The following is a 17,737-nucleotide window of genomic DNA, read 5'->3' as shown; positions in this document are numbered from 1 at the left end:
GATGCCTGCACCATATATTTATGTGGTGGACACTTGATACAGTCACATGATATTGTTGTGGTAGGTCACAAAATCATGTTACGACTAAACATGTCAATATTCATTTTTATATATCAATATCTTGCTAGGTGGATGGTCTCTACAGAAGGTGTAAACGGTACAGCTAAATGGTTACTTAAATCGTAGTGATATCAGAAATAGATAGTCAATATAAATAAAATGTACATTATGTACAAGAACAATATCAATAACGATATCAGTGATAGACGAGGTAGTTATATGCATACAATCAGGGGAAAGTGGCCGAGCAGTAGAGAGAGAAATGTTAGGAGAGAGTAATTTGAATAGAGGCACTGCAGATAGTGCTGATGACTGGTCCGTCCGAACCAAGGGAATCTATATTCGGAGAGCCTGTTTCTGTCCTTGACTTTGGTGCAGGGCATGTGATGTCCAAAGCCTCTTCGTCTCAAAACTCCCTTATCTTCTCAAAAAGATACGTTTGTCTAGCTGTGTCTAGTCCAGGTGGTGCTTGTACAGGCAGAACATCTATGGGAGGAAGGATGTCAGCGTTGCGCAGCAGCTGAAACATGGTCCCGACTGAGTCCGAACGCTCCTTGGCGACAACAACACCAGGCTCCAGAGCATCGAAGCTGTAAAACAGGAAATATTTGGTGTATATCTATCCATCTATGTTCTTAATCAGTATAAAGGAGTAAATATTGCTTACTTGTTGAGCAAAATCAAAGCTGTAATGCATCTTGATGTCTTTGCTTGCTGGTTCAGTAGTGGCCCCCAGAGACAACTGCAGGTCTTGACACAAGGTCTTGCAGTCAGCAACCATCTTCTGGTAGACAGACCGCTCACTCTGAACAAGCAGGAGATGCTGCTCTTGCCTCTTCAGCTTGGCTGACTTAACAGCTTCTGGCAGATTGGCAGATCTGATGACCTGATAGTTGTTCCTCTGGCACTGCCAGCACAGGTCTGTCCTCGGCTTAGTGCTTGATGTGGGGCAGCAATTTTCTCCACAGATTCCTGAAGGAAGTCAGCCCGACTACACGTACCTCTGGAAAATACAGGAAAAATGTGAGCTCAATAAAAGTAGTGCCAATCATGTTGGAGGTCAATAAAATAATAAAAATGTGTTTATGCTTTCCATACCAAGTGTTATCATCGAATCCTTGTAGAGACGCCACACTACTGCTTTTGTCACATGCGATGGCAGCAGCTTTCCAAAGTGTCTGTGTCCTGATAATACTATTGCATTAACCTCTGCGTAGTTGTTGAGGAAGTTCACCACTCGCAGCAAGTCCTTATGCTTCAGGTGTAACCAGCCAGCTTTAACTTGGGGTCTTTTGTTTAGACATGTAACGTTAGCTAGATAAAAAATGAACTAAAATCCCAATCCATAGAGTAACGTTAGCGAGCCAGCCATCGAACATCCGCTAACGTTAGCTTGCTAACAGCAAGCTTTAACTTGGGGTCTTTTGTTTAGATTTGTAACGTTTTTACCTAAATCGGGGATTTCCTCATCGTCTGATTCATTTTCAGAGTCGGAGAGAGTCAGCATGGCACGATCACTCAAGAAAGTGGTCCATCACAACTTCTTCCCACTGACCTTTGTTGATTGCGCCTGATCAATTCAGGGAAGCAATGTTATTGAGAGCAGTAGCAACATATTTGCAGTTCTCCATGGCTAACGTTATATCTTTCAAAACAATTGCAGTAGAAAGGATTATCTACGCATTACGAGCAGCTCATTTTATAGACAATGCAACACCGCAGAGCAATCCAAACTCATCTCTCGGCATGTCCAGCCCACTCATTATCTCAGCCAATCATGGCTAGCGGGAAGGTCGCTGACTTTCTCCGTGGCTAAACCAACTATGCCCGTAATTTAACAATTTTACTATTTACAGATGACTTACACGTTTGATATTAAGGCACATGAAAGTTCACATGTTTGAGAAGCCATTTTCAAAAGGCTCTCCTGTGAAGTTGTGACTTGCGACATATGCCTAGTTTCCTGAATCTGGTCATACATTTGGCAGGAGGTTAAGAAGTGCATCTCAGTTTCCACCTCATTTTGTGGGCAGTGTGCACATAGCCTGTCTTCTCTTGGGAGCCCGGTCTGCTTTCGGTGGCCTTTCTCAATAGCAAGGCTATGCTCAATGAGTCTGTACATAGTCAAAGATTTCCTTAATTTTGGGTCAGTCACAGTGGTCAGGTATTCTGCCACTGTGTACTCTCTGTTTAGGGGCAGATACCTCTCTGTTTAGGGGCCAAATAGCATTTTTCTCTTCTCTCTCTCTCTCTCTACAGGGTCTCTCTCTCTCTCTCTCTCTCTCTCTCTACAGGGTATCTATCTGTCTCTACAGGGTATCTATCTGTCTCTACAGGGTATCTATCTGTCTCTACAGGGTATCTATCTTTCTCTACAGGGTATCTATCTGTCTCTACAGGGTATCTATCTGTCTCTACAGGGTATCTATCTGTCTCTGTGAGGTTTTTAAACCATACACTGTTTTATTGCCTATTAGGACGGTTTTCTGATCCGTGTCAGACTTTTCATAACCAAACCACGTCCATGCGACCGAAGTAGCCCCTCTTTTAGGTACGGTATCTGTGCTCTGTCGCGTTCACTCTCCATGTTTGTTTGTGTTGCAAATTTCCTTGCACACAGAAAAATATTGCCGTAAAGAGTGTGATTTGCGACACAACGAAATAAACGATTGAGCATAATATGAAACGATAGATGTTTTTCTATCATCACACGATATATATCGTCATATCGCCCAGCCCTACCACTAAGCAAGGGGCACCACCAAGCAAGTGGCACCATGAAGACCAAGGAGCTCTCCAAACAGGTCAGGGGCAAAGTTGTGGAGAAGTACAGGTCAGGGTTGGGTTATAAAAGAATATCAGAAACTTTGAACATCCCAAGGAGGACTAAATCCATTATTAAAAAATGTAAAGAATATGAGAGGGCCGCCCACCAAAACTCACGGACCAGGCAAGGAGGGCATTATTCAGAGAGGCAACAAAGAAACCAAAGATAACCCTGAAGGAGCTGCAAAGCTCCACAGTAGAGATTGGAGTATCTGTCCATAGGACCACTTTAAGCCGTACACTCCATAGAGCTGGGCTTTACGGAAGAGTGGCCAGAAAAAAACATTGCTTAAATTAAAAAACGAGGAAACACGTTTGGTGTTCGCCAAAAGGCATGTGGGAGACTCCCCAAACATATGGAAGAAGGTACTCTGGTCAGATGAGACTAAAATGTAGCTTTTTGGCCATCAAGGAAAACGCTATGTCTGGCGCAAACCCAACACCTCTCATCACCCCAAGAACATAATCCCTCATGCTGTGGGGATGTTTTTCAACGGCAGGGACTAGGAAACGGGTCAGAATTGAAGGAATGATGGATGGCGCTAAATACAGGGAAATTCTTCGAGGGAAACCTGTTTCAGTCTTCCAGAGATTTGAGACTGTTTCACGGCCGTTGAAAGAAGCGGACCAAGGTGCAGCGTTGTGAGCGTACATTCCCCCCTTTATTTAAAATGACGCCAACAAAAACAATAAACAATACAAAACAACCGTGAAGCTTAAGGGCTATAATGCCACAAACAAAGACAACTACCCACAATGAAAGGAGGAAAAAAGGGCTACCTAAGTATGGTTCCCAATCAGAGACAACGATAGACAGCTGTCCCTGATTGAGAACCATACCCGGCCAAAACATATAAACACAAAATCATAGAAAACAAAACATAGAATGCCCACCCCAAATCACACCCTGACCAAACCAAATAGAGACATAAAAAGGCTCTCTAAGGTCAGGGCGTGACAGACTGGGACGGAGGTTCACCTTCCAGCAGGTTAATGACCCTAAGCACTCTGCTAAAGCGACACTCGAGTGGTTTAAGGGGAAACATTTAAATGTCTTGGAATGGCCTAGTCAAAGCCCAGACCTCAATCAAATGAGAATCTGTGGTATGACTTAAAGATTGCTGTACACCAGCGGAACCCATCCAACTTGAAGGAGCTGGAGCAGTTTTGCCTTGAAGAATGGGCAAAAATCCCAATGGCTAGATGTGCCAAGCGTATAGAGACATACCCCAAGAGACTTGCAGCTGTAATTTCTGCAAAAGGTGGCTCTACAAAGTATTGACTTTGGGGGGGTGAATAGTAATGCAGTTTTTTTGTCTTATTTGTTGTTTGTTTCACAATAAAAATATATTTTGCATCTTCAAAGTGGTAGGCATGTTGTGTAAATCAAATGATACAAACCCCCCAAAAATCAATTTTTATTCCAGGTTGTAAGGCAACAAAATAGAAAAAAATGCCAAGGGGGGTGAATACTTTCGCGAGCCACTGTAGATCTTCAAATCAAGCTTTATTTATACAGCACATTTCAGACATGGAGTGCAACGCAATGTGCTTCACAGGAAAAAACAACTAAAAAACTATGAAAATTAAGATATTTAGTACACAACAACATAAGATGAAAACAAAAGGACAAAAACTGAACGACTAAAAAGCTAAGCTAAAAATATGCGAAGTTTTGAGTCATCCAAGTATTTAAATCACTGACACAGTCTAACAACTTATCCGTGGAGCTAAAATCCTCTGGTGACACACAGTAATGTAAAGTTGTTTATCGTCTGCATAGCAGTGCAAATCAATGCTGTGCTTTCTGATAACACTGCCAAGAGGTAATAGAAAACTGAACAGTACCAGACCCAAAATCTAACCTTCTGGAACGCCACGCGATATGTATTTTCTCTGAGTTATGTTCACCAATGGTGACAAAAAAACTCTCGACCGATTTTTAAATAGGTCCTTAACCAATTTAGAACTGGACCGGAGAGGCCAACCCACCTCTCCAGTCTGTCCAGAAGGACATCATGGTCGACAGTGTCGAATGCAGCACTTCAATCCAAGAGAACAAGGACATAGAGCTGTTTGGCATCTGTGTTGGTTGTAAGATCATTTACCACTTTAACTAAGGCTGTCTCTGTGCTGTGGTGGGCACGAAAATCTGATTGGGATTTTTCTAAAATACAGTTGGCACTTAAAAAATAATTGAATTGCTAAGAATCTAGATGAATTTTCTTCAGAAGGGTTTTCACCATACCAGTTTTTAGTGCAGTGGGGAAAGTGCAGGGAGTGATTAAACAATAGCTTTCACTTCTTCAGATATGCAATTAAAAACTGTTTTGAAGAAGATGGTGGGGATAGGATCGAGAAGGCAGGTTAGAAGCCTTAAGTTGTGGTATCACTTTCCTGAGCATGTTTGTGTCAACCAGGGAACATAAATCCATAGTGCCTCTGCGTGGTAGGCTAGAGCACAAATCATCAAACTTCTCATCAGGTCCTGCTTGACTGATACCCAGCCTCATCTTATCTCTGAAATATGCCACGAACTCATCACATTTAGATTCACATGCATTTGATGGGGTAGGATTTATCAGGCCAGCAATGGTCAAGAAGGGAACTCTCTCATTTTTCTGATTAATAGTGATCAAGTTAGAAAAATGAGCCCGTCTGGCATTTCTAATTGCCTTGTTATAAATGCCAAGTTGCTCTCTCAGAATATCATAATGGACCTGCAACTTTGACTTTCTCCACTTCCGCTCTTGCCTTTCTGCAATCCTCTTTAATTGATTACTTTCCTCACTCATCCAAAGGGGCTATGCTTTTGGATTTGGCCTTTTTCAACTTTACTGGAGCTATGCCATCAATGGCTGCCCTTAATTTGCTGTTAAAGTTGTCAACTAAATCATCCTGCACATTAGGTGTTCACTCCACTCCAGTGTGTCTCCATGGCAGCTATTACGGCCTTTTTCAACTATACAGAGATAGTACAGTGAGATGAACTATACAGTGAGATTTACATATCTAGAACATGATCATGATTAAGGGTTACCTTTACATTCCTAGCGTGCTCTCTGTAACGCTTCATCGGTACAGATTGAATAGAGCCATAACTCTTGCTCTGCCTTAATGTGATCGTGAGAGGAATAATGTACTATGATGTGAAAGATCTGTCAGAACAAGTGTTATGTCTACTGGACTACAGATAACAAAATGAGTATCATGTTTGTTGGTTAAATAAAAAATTAAGAATTGTACCCGCTTTTTCTAACTGGTTGTAACGATCTTCTTCATCTGAGGAACAGGAAAGATCGGACCAAAACGCAGCGTGGTAAGTGTCCATGTTAATTTATTATAACTGAACACGAAAATACAAAATAACAAAGTGAATGTAAGAAACGAAAATCGAAACAGTCCTGTCAGGTGCAGCAACACAAAACAGGAAACAACTACCCACAAACCACAGGTGGGAAAAGGCTACCTAAGTATGGTTCTCAATCAGAGACAACGATAGACAGCTGCCTCTGATTGGGAACCATACCAGGCCAAACACATAGAAATAGAAAACAAAGGAAAAAAACATAGAATGCCCACCCCAATTCACGCTCTGACCAAACCAAAATAGAGACATAAAAAAGGAACTAAGGTCAGGGCGTGACACTGGTCTCAATTTCGATCTTGAAACACTGTTCATCTGATGACCGGGGGTCAGCCTGCAGGCACCCAGCCCGCCACAAGGAGTCGCTAGAGTGCGATGAGCCAAGTAAAAGCACCCCCGGACAAACCCTCCCCTAACCTGGACGACGCTGGGCCAATTGTGCGTCGTCCTATGGGAGTCCCATAGGACGACATTTCGTGGCACAGCCCAGAAATAAACCCAGGTCTGTAGTAACGCCTCTAGCGCTACGATACAGTGCCTTAGACCACTCTGCCACTCGGGAGGCCAAAATTGTGTCATTTGATAAGCATTAAGAATGATTTATAATGCCTTAATATGCTGTAACTCGTAAAATTATGTAAATAAATACTTTGATATCATTGTTTGAATTCCTCCGGATTGTTGCAAGGACTCCTTCACATGCTTTTTTTCACAATACAAATGTTTATGTATTTAATTACCTTGTGGCTATAGTGCCAGGGATTGACTGAAACAACTCCACCTGAGACTGAGGCTGTCCTAATATAGACACCGTAGACTTGGACCTCACCTTGGATCCCTGTTGATACAGTATGGCCCTGGAATAAACAAGCCTCCGTTCTGACAGGGCGTTCACGGAGTCGTTTTTCTGGGTAGAGAAAAACAGAGTCATTTTTCCACATTTTCTTAGTTTACAGCCTTATTCTAAAATGTACTAAATCGTATTTTGTCCTCGTCAATGTACACACAATACCCCATAATGACAAAGCAAAAACCTGTTTTTAGACATTTTACATTTATTAAACAAAGTATTACATTTACATACATCACCAGTCAAAAGTTTGGACACACTTACTCATTCAAGTTTTTTTTTAACTATTTTCTACTTTGTAGAATAATAGTGAAGACATCAAAACTATGAAATAACACATATTGAATCATGTAGTAACCCAAAAAAGTTTTAAACAAATCCAAATATATTTTAGATTTTCGATTCTTCAAAGTAGCCAGCCTTTGCTTTGCTGACAACTTTGCACACTCCTAGCATTCTCAGGATCTTGGTCTCCCTTCTTCCTCGATTGCTCAGTTTGGCCAGGCGGCCAACTCTAGGAAGAGTCTTGGTGGTTTTAAACTTCTTCCATTTTAGAATGATGAATACCACTGTGTTCTTGGGGACCTTCAATGCTGCTGAAATGTTTTGGTTCCCTTCCCCAGATCTGTGCCTTGACACAAACCAGTCTTGTACCTCTATGGACAATTCCCTCGATGGCTTGGATTTTGCTCTGACATGCACTGTCAACTGTGGGACCTTACAGGCATGTGCCCTTCCAAATCATGTCCAATCAATTGAATTTATCAAGGATGATCAATGGAAACAGGATGCACCTGAGCTCAATTTTGAGTCTCATAGCAAAGGGTCTGAATATTTATGTAAATAAGGTATTTGTTTTTTGTTTTTAACACATTTGCAAAAATGTATAAAACCTGTTTTTGCCTTGTCATTATGAGGTATTGTGTGTAGATTGCTGAGGATTGTTTAAAAAAAAATCTATTTTAGAATAAGGCTGTAACGTAACAAAATGTGGAAAAAGTCAAGGGGTCTGAATACTTTCCGCAGGCACTGTAAAGTACATGAGTGGCCTGCAAAGACACTCAAACTCACCATTAGTGAATGCAATGCCATGAGCTTCCTAGCTCTGGCTAAATAAATTCAAAAGAAACTTTTTTTTTAAAACAAATTAACTTTGACTTCTGAAACAGATGGCGTATACAGTCTAACATTATGATTTCTTTCCCATTATCAACTGGTCCAACGCCCTTTAATTTGACAGAATAGTTGAGCTCTCAACCCAAAGGTTTGACTGCAAGTTTAGACTCTGGTGCACCTGGTTCACACCGCACTGGGCATTCACTGGTTGCAGCCCAAATGGCACCCTCTTCCTTACATAGCGCACTACTTTTGACCAGGGCCCATGGTACTCACGACCTGGTTTCCCAAAAGCATCTTAAAAGGCTAAGTTCACCGTTCAAACCATATGGTTCTAACGATGAACTTAGCCATTAAGATGGTGAAAAGTAGTGCACTATGTAGGGGATATGATGCCATTTGGGATACAGGCACTGCCTTTAGCTCAGCCATCTGTAATTGGGGCTCAGTGACATTTCCCCCCCTAATCCACAATTTCTGAATTAACTTCTGGAAGTTACCCAGGTCCTGTTGTGTGGGAATTGAAGGTGTTGTACTTGGCAACAGAGAGGGAGAGCTGGAGCAGTGAAATGTTCTAGTCCATTTGTCAAGGTGGAGTCCGACTCTGTCATAGACTAAACAGAAAATAAACAGTGCTGGCTAGAAACGGCAGCCCTCTGTAGCCTTATGTTGCGGAAAGTTCTCATGAAGTATTCTCATACATGTTTACTTTATTTAAACCTGATAATATGCACAGTTGCCAAAGAATCACCATCGACCAACAACAACAAAATCTATAATAAAAGAGAATATTTAAGGGGTTCTCAAAAGTATTGTATGTATACTTGTCCTCAGGGATGTGTTTCCATTATATATATTACATTATTGTTAAATTGAAGAAATGACGTAAAACCAATATGTTTACAAAGAGAAGAAGATATAAAGTACAGTTTATGAACTATTGAAGCAGTAGGGCTTTCCGCAAAGTCCCTTGTTTAATGAAATGTTTATGAACAAACAATTCTCTTGGTCTGTTTCTTCTTCTGTGGGCTCCTCTTGCGCCTTTGTCCCTGGTGAAAGAATCAAACATTTAGTTTAGATTAGAGTGACAAATCAGATGGAGGTGAATTTAACACAACAGGTTTGAAACTTTTTTTTTGTGTTAGCGGTTTTTAACTTATTTGTATGAACTCTGCATTCTTAACATGCTTGCAAGCAGAATTTCTCTCTGGTCACAAAAAAAGTGATTGATTGGTTGACTCAGGTTCGGGGTGAGGGATATGTGGAGGGGGACATTGGCCTCACCAAGGGTTCAGGTTTGTCTGGGACGTCCATAGCAGAGTACGCTCCTGGTCGTCCTCTTGGCTTCCCTTTCTTCTTCTCCTTCTCCGTACTCCTCCGTACTCTGGTTACCTGGAAGAACAACAACATGATGTAAGACTTCCATGATACAATGTTGAATGCAAGTCGACTAAGTATCGCTAAGATAGCATCTCCATAACTCCTGCTGAAACTTAGGCTGTCCTAATATGGACAGCGTACATATATTTTATTTGATTAAACCTTTATTTGACTAGGCAAGTCAGTTCAGAACAAACTCTTATTTACAATGACGGCCTACCCCGACCAAACCCTAACCCGGACGAGGCTGGGCCAATTGTACGCCGCACTATGGGACTCCCAATCACGGGCGGTTGTGATACAGCCTGGAATCGAACCAGGGTCTGTAGTGATGCCTCTAGCACTGAGACGCAGTGCCTTAGACCGCTGCGCCACTCGGGAGCCCATATCTCATGTCAGCAGTGTGTTTGAGAATCTCACTAAACAAAAATGTCTGATATTAACTATAGACTGGTATCACGTGATGGTCTGCTCCTGGGTTGTCATGGCGATGTTGTATACCTGTATGGCGGAGCTGGGTTTGTTGTTGCTGAGCAGAGAAAAAGATCCCACTCTGGATTTAGGCTTGTTCTTCTTCTTGGTCCCAGACTGGCCCAAGTGTCTCCTGGCCCGATCTGTCTGGAGGAACAACATTCCCGGGGGATCATTTAGAAACTAAAAGTGGCCCGGCTACTGTACGTTACACAGGAGTCTGTTGAAGGGAGGACGGCTCATAATAATGGCTGGAATGGATAAATAAAACGGTATCAAACACATGGAAACCACGTCTTTGATGTGTTTGATGCGGTTCCATTTATTCCGTCTCAGACTTTACAATGAGCCTATTCTATTTAAAATGACACTAGCCCCCACTGTAGCATACCAAGTGCTTCACGAAAACAACTCGGGATAAGAAACTACAGTACACCATCCATCGCATTCTTTCTTATGCTGCTGTTTTTAAGGGATCACAAAAATTACAACACAACAGCCCATTGGATCATTTGAGACCTCTCCCTCTGTTCGTCTCCCTCCCTGTCTCCAGCGTTACCTGAACTTGGATGAGTGTGTTGGGGAAGCCCTTAGTCGAGAAGGACCCAGGAAGGCTGGAGTGCTTCCCCAACTCTTTCTTTTGTCTGTCCAACGGCACGACCGCCGGTATGTTGTCATCTTTCCACTTCTATTCAGAAATAAATGAGGCATTGTTGATGAACGTGGAGCCAGCACTGTGGCTTCAGCAATACAATAGTGTTGTATAACTACAGTATGTACAATGTAACACATTGCTGTAAATGTACAGCAACATATTTACAGTTAGCTACTGTAATTCTATATTACAGTACTTTAAAGAGCAATGCATTATGGGGAGGGGCTTATTGGCATTCCGCTACACTGCTGTAAAATTATATTCTTTATTTTACGATACAATTTTACAGTAAAGTACTGTATTACCTGTTTTGCTGTTTATAGCAGCATACTGTGAATTATGGTACATTTTGGGAAAATGTTATGGATGAAGAAAGACTCTGGCTTATTAACATATTTAGAGGCATGCCTTGTACGTGGCTATATTTGTTGCATCCGCTAGTGAGAATGCTGTACCAATTAAACTGATATGTGGTAGTAGTGCCCAAACAACTAATGTGTATAGGGGACAGATCAGAGTAGCAGCAAGTCTTAAACCTTTACTGGTTGAGTGTTTTGCCAAGTCATTTTGGTCTATTTTGCCCTGTAATCATGACCTGTTTGGAAGCCATTGTTTCGGCCTTTAGAAGTGCAAGTGATATAAAATGCTTAAATATTCATAAATATGCTGTAAAATCCAAATACCTAGCAGCCAACCTGCTTGCACCAATGTAATTAGTGAAATTTCAATATTACAATTACAGTACACTATACTTATTTAGTCTACAGCAGGCAAATGTTACTGTTGTACTGTATGATTGCTCTGATTTTACAGTAACTTAAAAGAAGCTGGTGGCAAGTTATTGTGAATATTACAGTAACAAACATGGCACTAGCAAGAGATGGGTAAGGATACTTTAAAAGGTATCTTGTTACAAATACACAATACCTTGAAGACAAATGTATTCTTAATTACAACAACTTTCTCAGTAACGGTTACATAAACCTTTTACTTGCTATGACATGTTTTTTTATCAACATTAGTTTAATACACTGACTGTAAGTCCCTCTGGACAAGAGCGTCTGCTAAATGACCAATGTCAATTTAAAAATGAACACTGCTGGACATTATGTAGTTATGCGGGCTACTTGCAAGTTTATTTTTGTATTAGAAAATACCAAATGTATGTATTCTTAATAAACTGTTACAAAATACATGAATTGTATTTCAGGCCAGTTAAATACAAAATAGATATTTAAACTATTCAAATACTCATATGAAATACATGTAATAGAAATACTGCCAATCATTGGCAATAGCTTCCTGCACTGTACATCTGCAATAGTTTACTAACCACTGTGCTTCCAGTAAGGCACTGTCAATTCTAGAATGACAGCATGTTGCTGTAGTCAGGTGTTACGGTAATATACTGTAAATTTGTGTTTCAGTAAAGGTCCTGTAAATCTACAGTAATTTACTGTCTTCTGTGCTGCCAGTATTGCACCGTACATTTACCGCGACCTACTGGATACTGAGCAGTAATTTACTGTAAAAATTACTGGACATTTTTTTTTACAGTGTATAGTTAAAGTAGGCTAATTGGTTGTGTTGTTTTGTTTTTCAGTTGTAAGCAGCAGGATTTATATAAATGTCTTACACCAAGTACAGAGTGTGCCCCAAGTCGTCCTCTCTGTTGGGCAAAAGAAAAATGTAAATAATTAATTAATGCAATTTGGGAGAAAATAAATGCCTTCAATAAATGTTAGTGTGTGTGTGTGTGTGTGTGTGTGTGTGTGTGTGTGTGTGTGTGTGTGTGTGTGTGTGTGTGTGTGTGTGTGTGTGCCTGCGACTGTGTTGGTAAAGAAGTATATAGTCCTGTATCCTGTCTTATACACAGATGTCTGAGCAACTTTGGTGAATCTATATTTAATATCAATATTCAATATTGTGGGACAAGCGTTTTAGTTGCATTGATCTTAGTGTCTTGTTGGAATCATATTCCTCCTGGGGAGTTACCATACAGCGATATGTCTTGCATGCACAAACCCAGAGTGGAAAGTAATCCAGTACAAGGTAGGAGTCCTCTGTGACAGAGAGCAGACTGTAGTAGGATGTCTTTGTGGGGAGGGAGGCTCGTATACCTGTGGCTTTGTCTGGGTATGGGTCTCTCTTGGAGCAGATGGAATCAGCCGCAGAAGCCCGTCATTCTGAAGGAGATGATCATTTTAACAACATGTATTCTTTATTCCACTTACGTAATAATAACACCTCGAACCCACTCATATGCAATTACTAAACAATTACTAAATTGATATGTTACAACATGTTTGTATGTCGTTACTTGCAGAATTACATTCTTATTAGAAAGGTATAACAGTAACTTAATGTAAAGTGTTACCATCGGTTAATTGAGACAATTCATACACCATATCCTGACAGGATGAGTAAGGGAAAACAGTGACCATATTGTAGGAGTTCAGGCTTTACTAGAACATATAGGAAAACAGAGTTTGTACTGTGTGCCTTTTCACAGTGTACGTCCCCTCCTTAAACATACGGTGCATTTGGAAAGTATTCAGACCCCTTGACTTTTTCCACATATTGTTACACTACAGCCTTATTCTATAATGGATTAAATAATTTTTCCCCCTCATCAATATACACACAATACCCCATAATGACAAAGTGTAAACAGGTTTGGAATTTTTTGCAAAAAAAATAAAAAAAAATAAAAACTGAAATACCTTATTTACATAAGTATTCAGACCCTTTGCTATGAGACTCGAAATTGAGCTCAGGTGCATCCTTTTTCCATTGATCATCCTTGAGATGTTTCTACAACTTGACTGGAGTCCACCGGTGATAAATTAAATTCATTGGACATGATTTGGAAAGGCACAAGCCTGTCTATATAAGATCCCACAGTTGACAGTGCATGTCAGAGCAAAAACCAAGCCATGAGGTCAAAAGGAATTGTCCGTAGAGCTCCGAGACAGGATTGTGTTGAGGTATAGGTCTGGGGAAGGGTACCAGAAGTATTTAAGGTCCCCAAGAACACAGTGGCCTCCATCATTCTTACATGGATGAAATTTGGAACCACCAAGACTCTAACAGAGTTTCAGAGTTCCTCTATGGAGAGGGGAGAACCTTCCGGAAGGACAACCTTCTCTGCAGCACTCCACCAATCAGGCCTTTATGGTAGAGAGGCCAGACGGAAGCCACTCTTTAGTAGAAGGCACATGACAGCCCAACAGGACAACGACCCTAAGCACACAGCCAAGACAACACTTTGGGACAAGTCTCTGAATGTCCTTGAGTGGCCCAGCCAGAGCCCGGACTTGAACCTGATCTAACATCTCTGGAGAGACCTAAAAATAGCTGTTCAGCGATGCTCCCCTTCCAAACTGATAGAGCTTGAGAGGATCTGCAGAGAAGAATGGGTGAAACTCCCCAAATACAGATGTGCCAAGCTTGTGGTGTCATACCCAAGAAGACTTGAGGCTGTAATCGCTGCCAAAGGTGCTTCAACAAAGTATTTGCAAACATTTCTAAAAACCTGTGTTTACTTTCTCATTATGGGGTATTTGGTGTAAATTGATGATGAATAAAATCAATTTAATCAATTTTAAAATAAGTCTGTAACGTAACAAAATGTGGAAAAAGTAAAGAGGCCTGAATACTTTCCGAATGCACTGTATCTCGCCCTGAAGCATATTCTGTTGTCCTAATATAGTATACAATACTTTGTACGAAGGTCAGTACATGCCCTGTATCCACTTCACACTCAGTGCACAAAGTGTGCTCTTCAGGGTCACATATCCCTCATTACATTGAGGCGCCCTGCTCTTTTTTTTAAATCTATTTTTAAAACTTTCTGTATAGTCCATTTTGTTCTGTGCTAGTTGTTGACGAGCACCATGAACTAACCCGGTAATGTATTATATTCCATTATCCACATTCACAATGACCTTGGTGGGAAAAAGGACAGGCAAATAAACTTTTTCAAAGAATAGATTTCTTCAAAAATGCTGCCTAAGGCAACTGGGAGTCAGTCCAACCACATCTGAAGTTTAAATAATTGCACATACTGTAATAGTGTAATTACACACAAAACACATAAAACCTATTTTTCCCACACGGTAAAGAATACTTGACTCAGTCTTCCATGTTGTTGGTGAAAATCCTCTTTTGAAATGCTGCATCTTTCTTTTTTTAAATGTATTTAACCTTTATTTTATCAGGGAGTTATACTGAGACCAATGTCTCTTTTACAAATGAGAATTACAGAAATGACAGAAATTAACACATCAAAATGCAATGAGAAAGAAAATCTTTCATACATCTGCTGTATGTATTGGCCAGATGAAAGTAACTGCGTTGGACAGAACATGGGGAATGTCCACAAAGAATGTCGACCGCAAATATGCAGCTCAAACAGCTCTGTGGCCACATTAAAAGTCTGAGAGTTTGTTCCATTGAGGGTAATAGAATAGGTTACAATGAAACTTTGTTCCTGACTAAAATAAGTGTATGTTTCCAAGTTACTGGAATGTTTAACTCTATTTAAATCCATGCATGTGTTCCATCCAAAATATGACATGCTCAGCCACCATACCACTGTGTCACACACACACACGCGCACACACACACACTTTCAAAAAAATGCTGGATTGTTTGGTTGACCCAACTGCTAGGTTGCAGGCATTGGGTCACTTAGTTGGGTTGTTTTCTTTAAAAAACTGCTGGGTTATTGATGCTGGGTGCTGGGTTATTGGTGCTGGGTTATTCAGATATGCCCCAGCGTGTCAGCTCAGAAGACTAGAGGCATGGCTTAGTAAGGGCGTGGCTTTCAGATAGTTATTTTTGGCAACCAGTGAGAGTAAATGTAATTGTAGCTCATCTGTTCTGTTGTTATCACATGTTAAGGTTGAACACTAACACTTTTGAAGCTTTTAATGAGGCGTACACAAGTGTATGAGTTCCTCAAGAGTCCCAGTGTTGGGATATGTAAATAAAAGATATTATGAAATTTGCAGTGTAAAACGTAACATGATGAACAGGAATGATATGTACTCTTCCAGGTGGCCAAAAACAATTATCTGAAAGCCACAAAAGTTATTCACACAACCCAACTGGCTGGGTCAAAATAACCCAGCGTGTGTTTTGTCCAGTATTTACCCAGTGCTGGGTCACCAAATAACCCAAAGTGGGTTGTTTTTAACTCAGCACACACTCAATGGAAACACAAGAGCATTCATAGCAGTTATTGGCTTCCTTTGGCTTCTGAGCTAATTTTGCTACTGCAGAGTCTGGGGAAGTGTTTTGAATAGCTTGTAAAAAAAGAAAAAAACACTTCTAGCACCAACACTTCTGAACTCCATCTACCTGACCATAGGAGCTCCTCCACAAAACACAACAAACCTACAACTGTAACCTGGGGCCCCAATCCCTTACCTTTCCTCCGGTGGTCTGCCCATTGACACAGTCTTGCACCTGTGATGTCCCAGTGCAGTCTGCACCATGTGTGAGCTGGAGAAAACTGCCCTGCAGACAGAGCAGACTAAGGCACACCCAAAGAGCAGCTTCCATGATGGTGCAGGTCCAGGCACTGAGGCCCAGCCCCCGTCAGCTCCCTGCTTTATACCATCCGCTCCTAACCTAATGAGGACCAGATGCAGAAGAACAGAGGAAGGGAGGGCCATGCCAGCTTCAGCTTCACACAGACAGACAGCATCACACCACACCGCAGCCCAGCATTCTACGCCAGCTATCGGCTCTGCGGTTCTCCAAAAACATGTCAGCCATCTGAAGGGCCTCCCCCAATAACCACCCCCACCTCCCCCGTACCAGTCCGGACGGCACATGAAAGTCCTTTTCCACTGATGCTTAAAAAAAATAGAGCAATATAAAATAAATATGTTTTATTGTCACATACTGTAACTGCTGAGAGAGAGAGAGAGAATCAGTCAAATGAGTTAAGTCAAATCTCGTTTGACAGCACTTGAGAGATTGGTGGCTCACTGGGATAGGGGGCAGCATTTTCACGTTCGGATGAGAAGCGTGCCCAGAGTAAACTTCCTGCTACTCAGGCCCAGAAGCGAATATATGCATATTATTAGTAGATTTGGATAGAAAACACTCTGAAGTTTCTAAAACTGTTTGAATGATGTCTGTGAGTATAACAGAACTCATATGGCAGGCAAAAACCTGAGAAAAATCCAACCAGGAAGTGGGAAATCTGAGGTTTGTAGTTTTTCAACTCATTGCCTTTCTAATATACAGTGTCTATTGGGTCATATTGCACTTCCTAAGGCTTCCACTAGATGTCAACCGTCTTTAGAACGTTGTTTCAGGCTTCTACTGTGAAGGAGGAGAAAATGAGAGCTGTTTCAACCAGATGTCTGGCAGAGTGCCATGAGCTGGTCACGCGCATGGCCGTGAGAGCGACCTGCGTTCCATTGCATTTCTAAAGACAAAGGAATTCTCCGGTTGAAACATTATTGAAGATTTATGTTAAAAACATCCTAAAGATTGATTCTATACATCGTTTGACATGTTTCTACGAACTGTTATATAACTTTTGGGACTTTTCGTCTGAACGTTTGCCTGGCCTCGTGAGTTTGGAATGTGAACTAAACGCGCTAACAAAAAGGAGGTATTTGGACATAAATGACTTTATCGAACAAAACAAACATTTATTGTGGAACTGGGATTCCTGGGAGTGCATTCTGATGAAGATCATCAAAGGTAAGTGAATATTTATAATGCTATTTCTGACTTCTGTCGACTCCACAACATGGCGGGTACCTGTGTGGCTTGTTTTTGTGTCTGAGCGCCGTACTCAGATTATTGCATGGTGCACTTTTTCCGTAAAGTTTTTTTGAAATCTGACACAGCGGTTGCATTAAGGAGAAGTATATCTTTAATTCTGTGCATAACAGTTGTATCTTTTATCAAAGTTTATGATGAGTATTTCTGTAAATTGATGTGGCTCTCTGAAAATTCGCTGGATGTTTTCGATGCACAACATTAC

At 41.1% G+C, this 17,737-nt stretch overlaps 1 protein-coding gene across 2 annotated transcripts; it reads right to left on the bottom strand.

Annotated features, from left to right (window-relative positions):
* Positions 1 to 8,909: 8,909 nt before the first annotated feature.
* Positions 8,910 to 16,335, bottom strand: LOC139532000 (uncharacterized). 2 transcript variants are annotated; one of them, XM_071329083.1, is made up of 7 exons: positions 16,159 to 16,335; positions 12,846 to 12,911; positions 12,362 to 12,394; positions 10,630 to 10,758; positions 10,101 to 10,217; positions 9,504 to 9,611; positions 8,910 to 9,268 (listed from the first exon to the last, which is right to left on the bottom strand). In XM_071329083.1, exons 1-7 carry the CDS (start codon positions 16,291 to 16,293, stop codon positions 9,206 to 9,208), a joined length of 651 nt encoding a protein of 216 aa, XP_071185184.1. In that variant the 5' UTR covers positions 16,294 to 16,335; the 3' UTR covers positions 8,910 to 9,205. The 2 variants fall into 2 exon arrangements, with proteins under 2 accessions (XP_071185184.1, XP_071185185.1); XM_071329084.1 differs by lacking the exon at positions 12,362 to 12,394.
* Positions 16,336 to 17,737: the final 1,402 nt, after the last annotated feature.

The sequence above is a fragment of the Salvelinus alpinus genome, chromosome 10 (assembly GCF_045679555.1).
Source record: "Salvelinus alpinus chromosome 10, SLU_Salpinus.1, whole genome shotgun sequence".
Taxonomy (NCBI): Eukaryota; Metazoa; Chordata; class Actinopteri; order Salmoniformes; family Salmonidae; genus Salvelinus; species Salvelinus alpinus.
The sequence above is the reverse complement of the archived record's forward strand: the minus strand, read 5'-3'. Positions and strand labels throughout refer to the sequence as shown.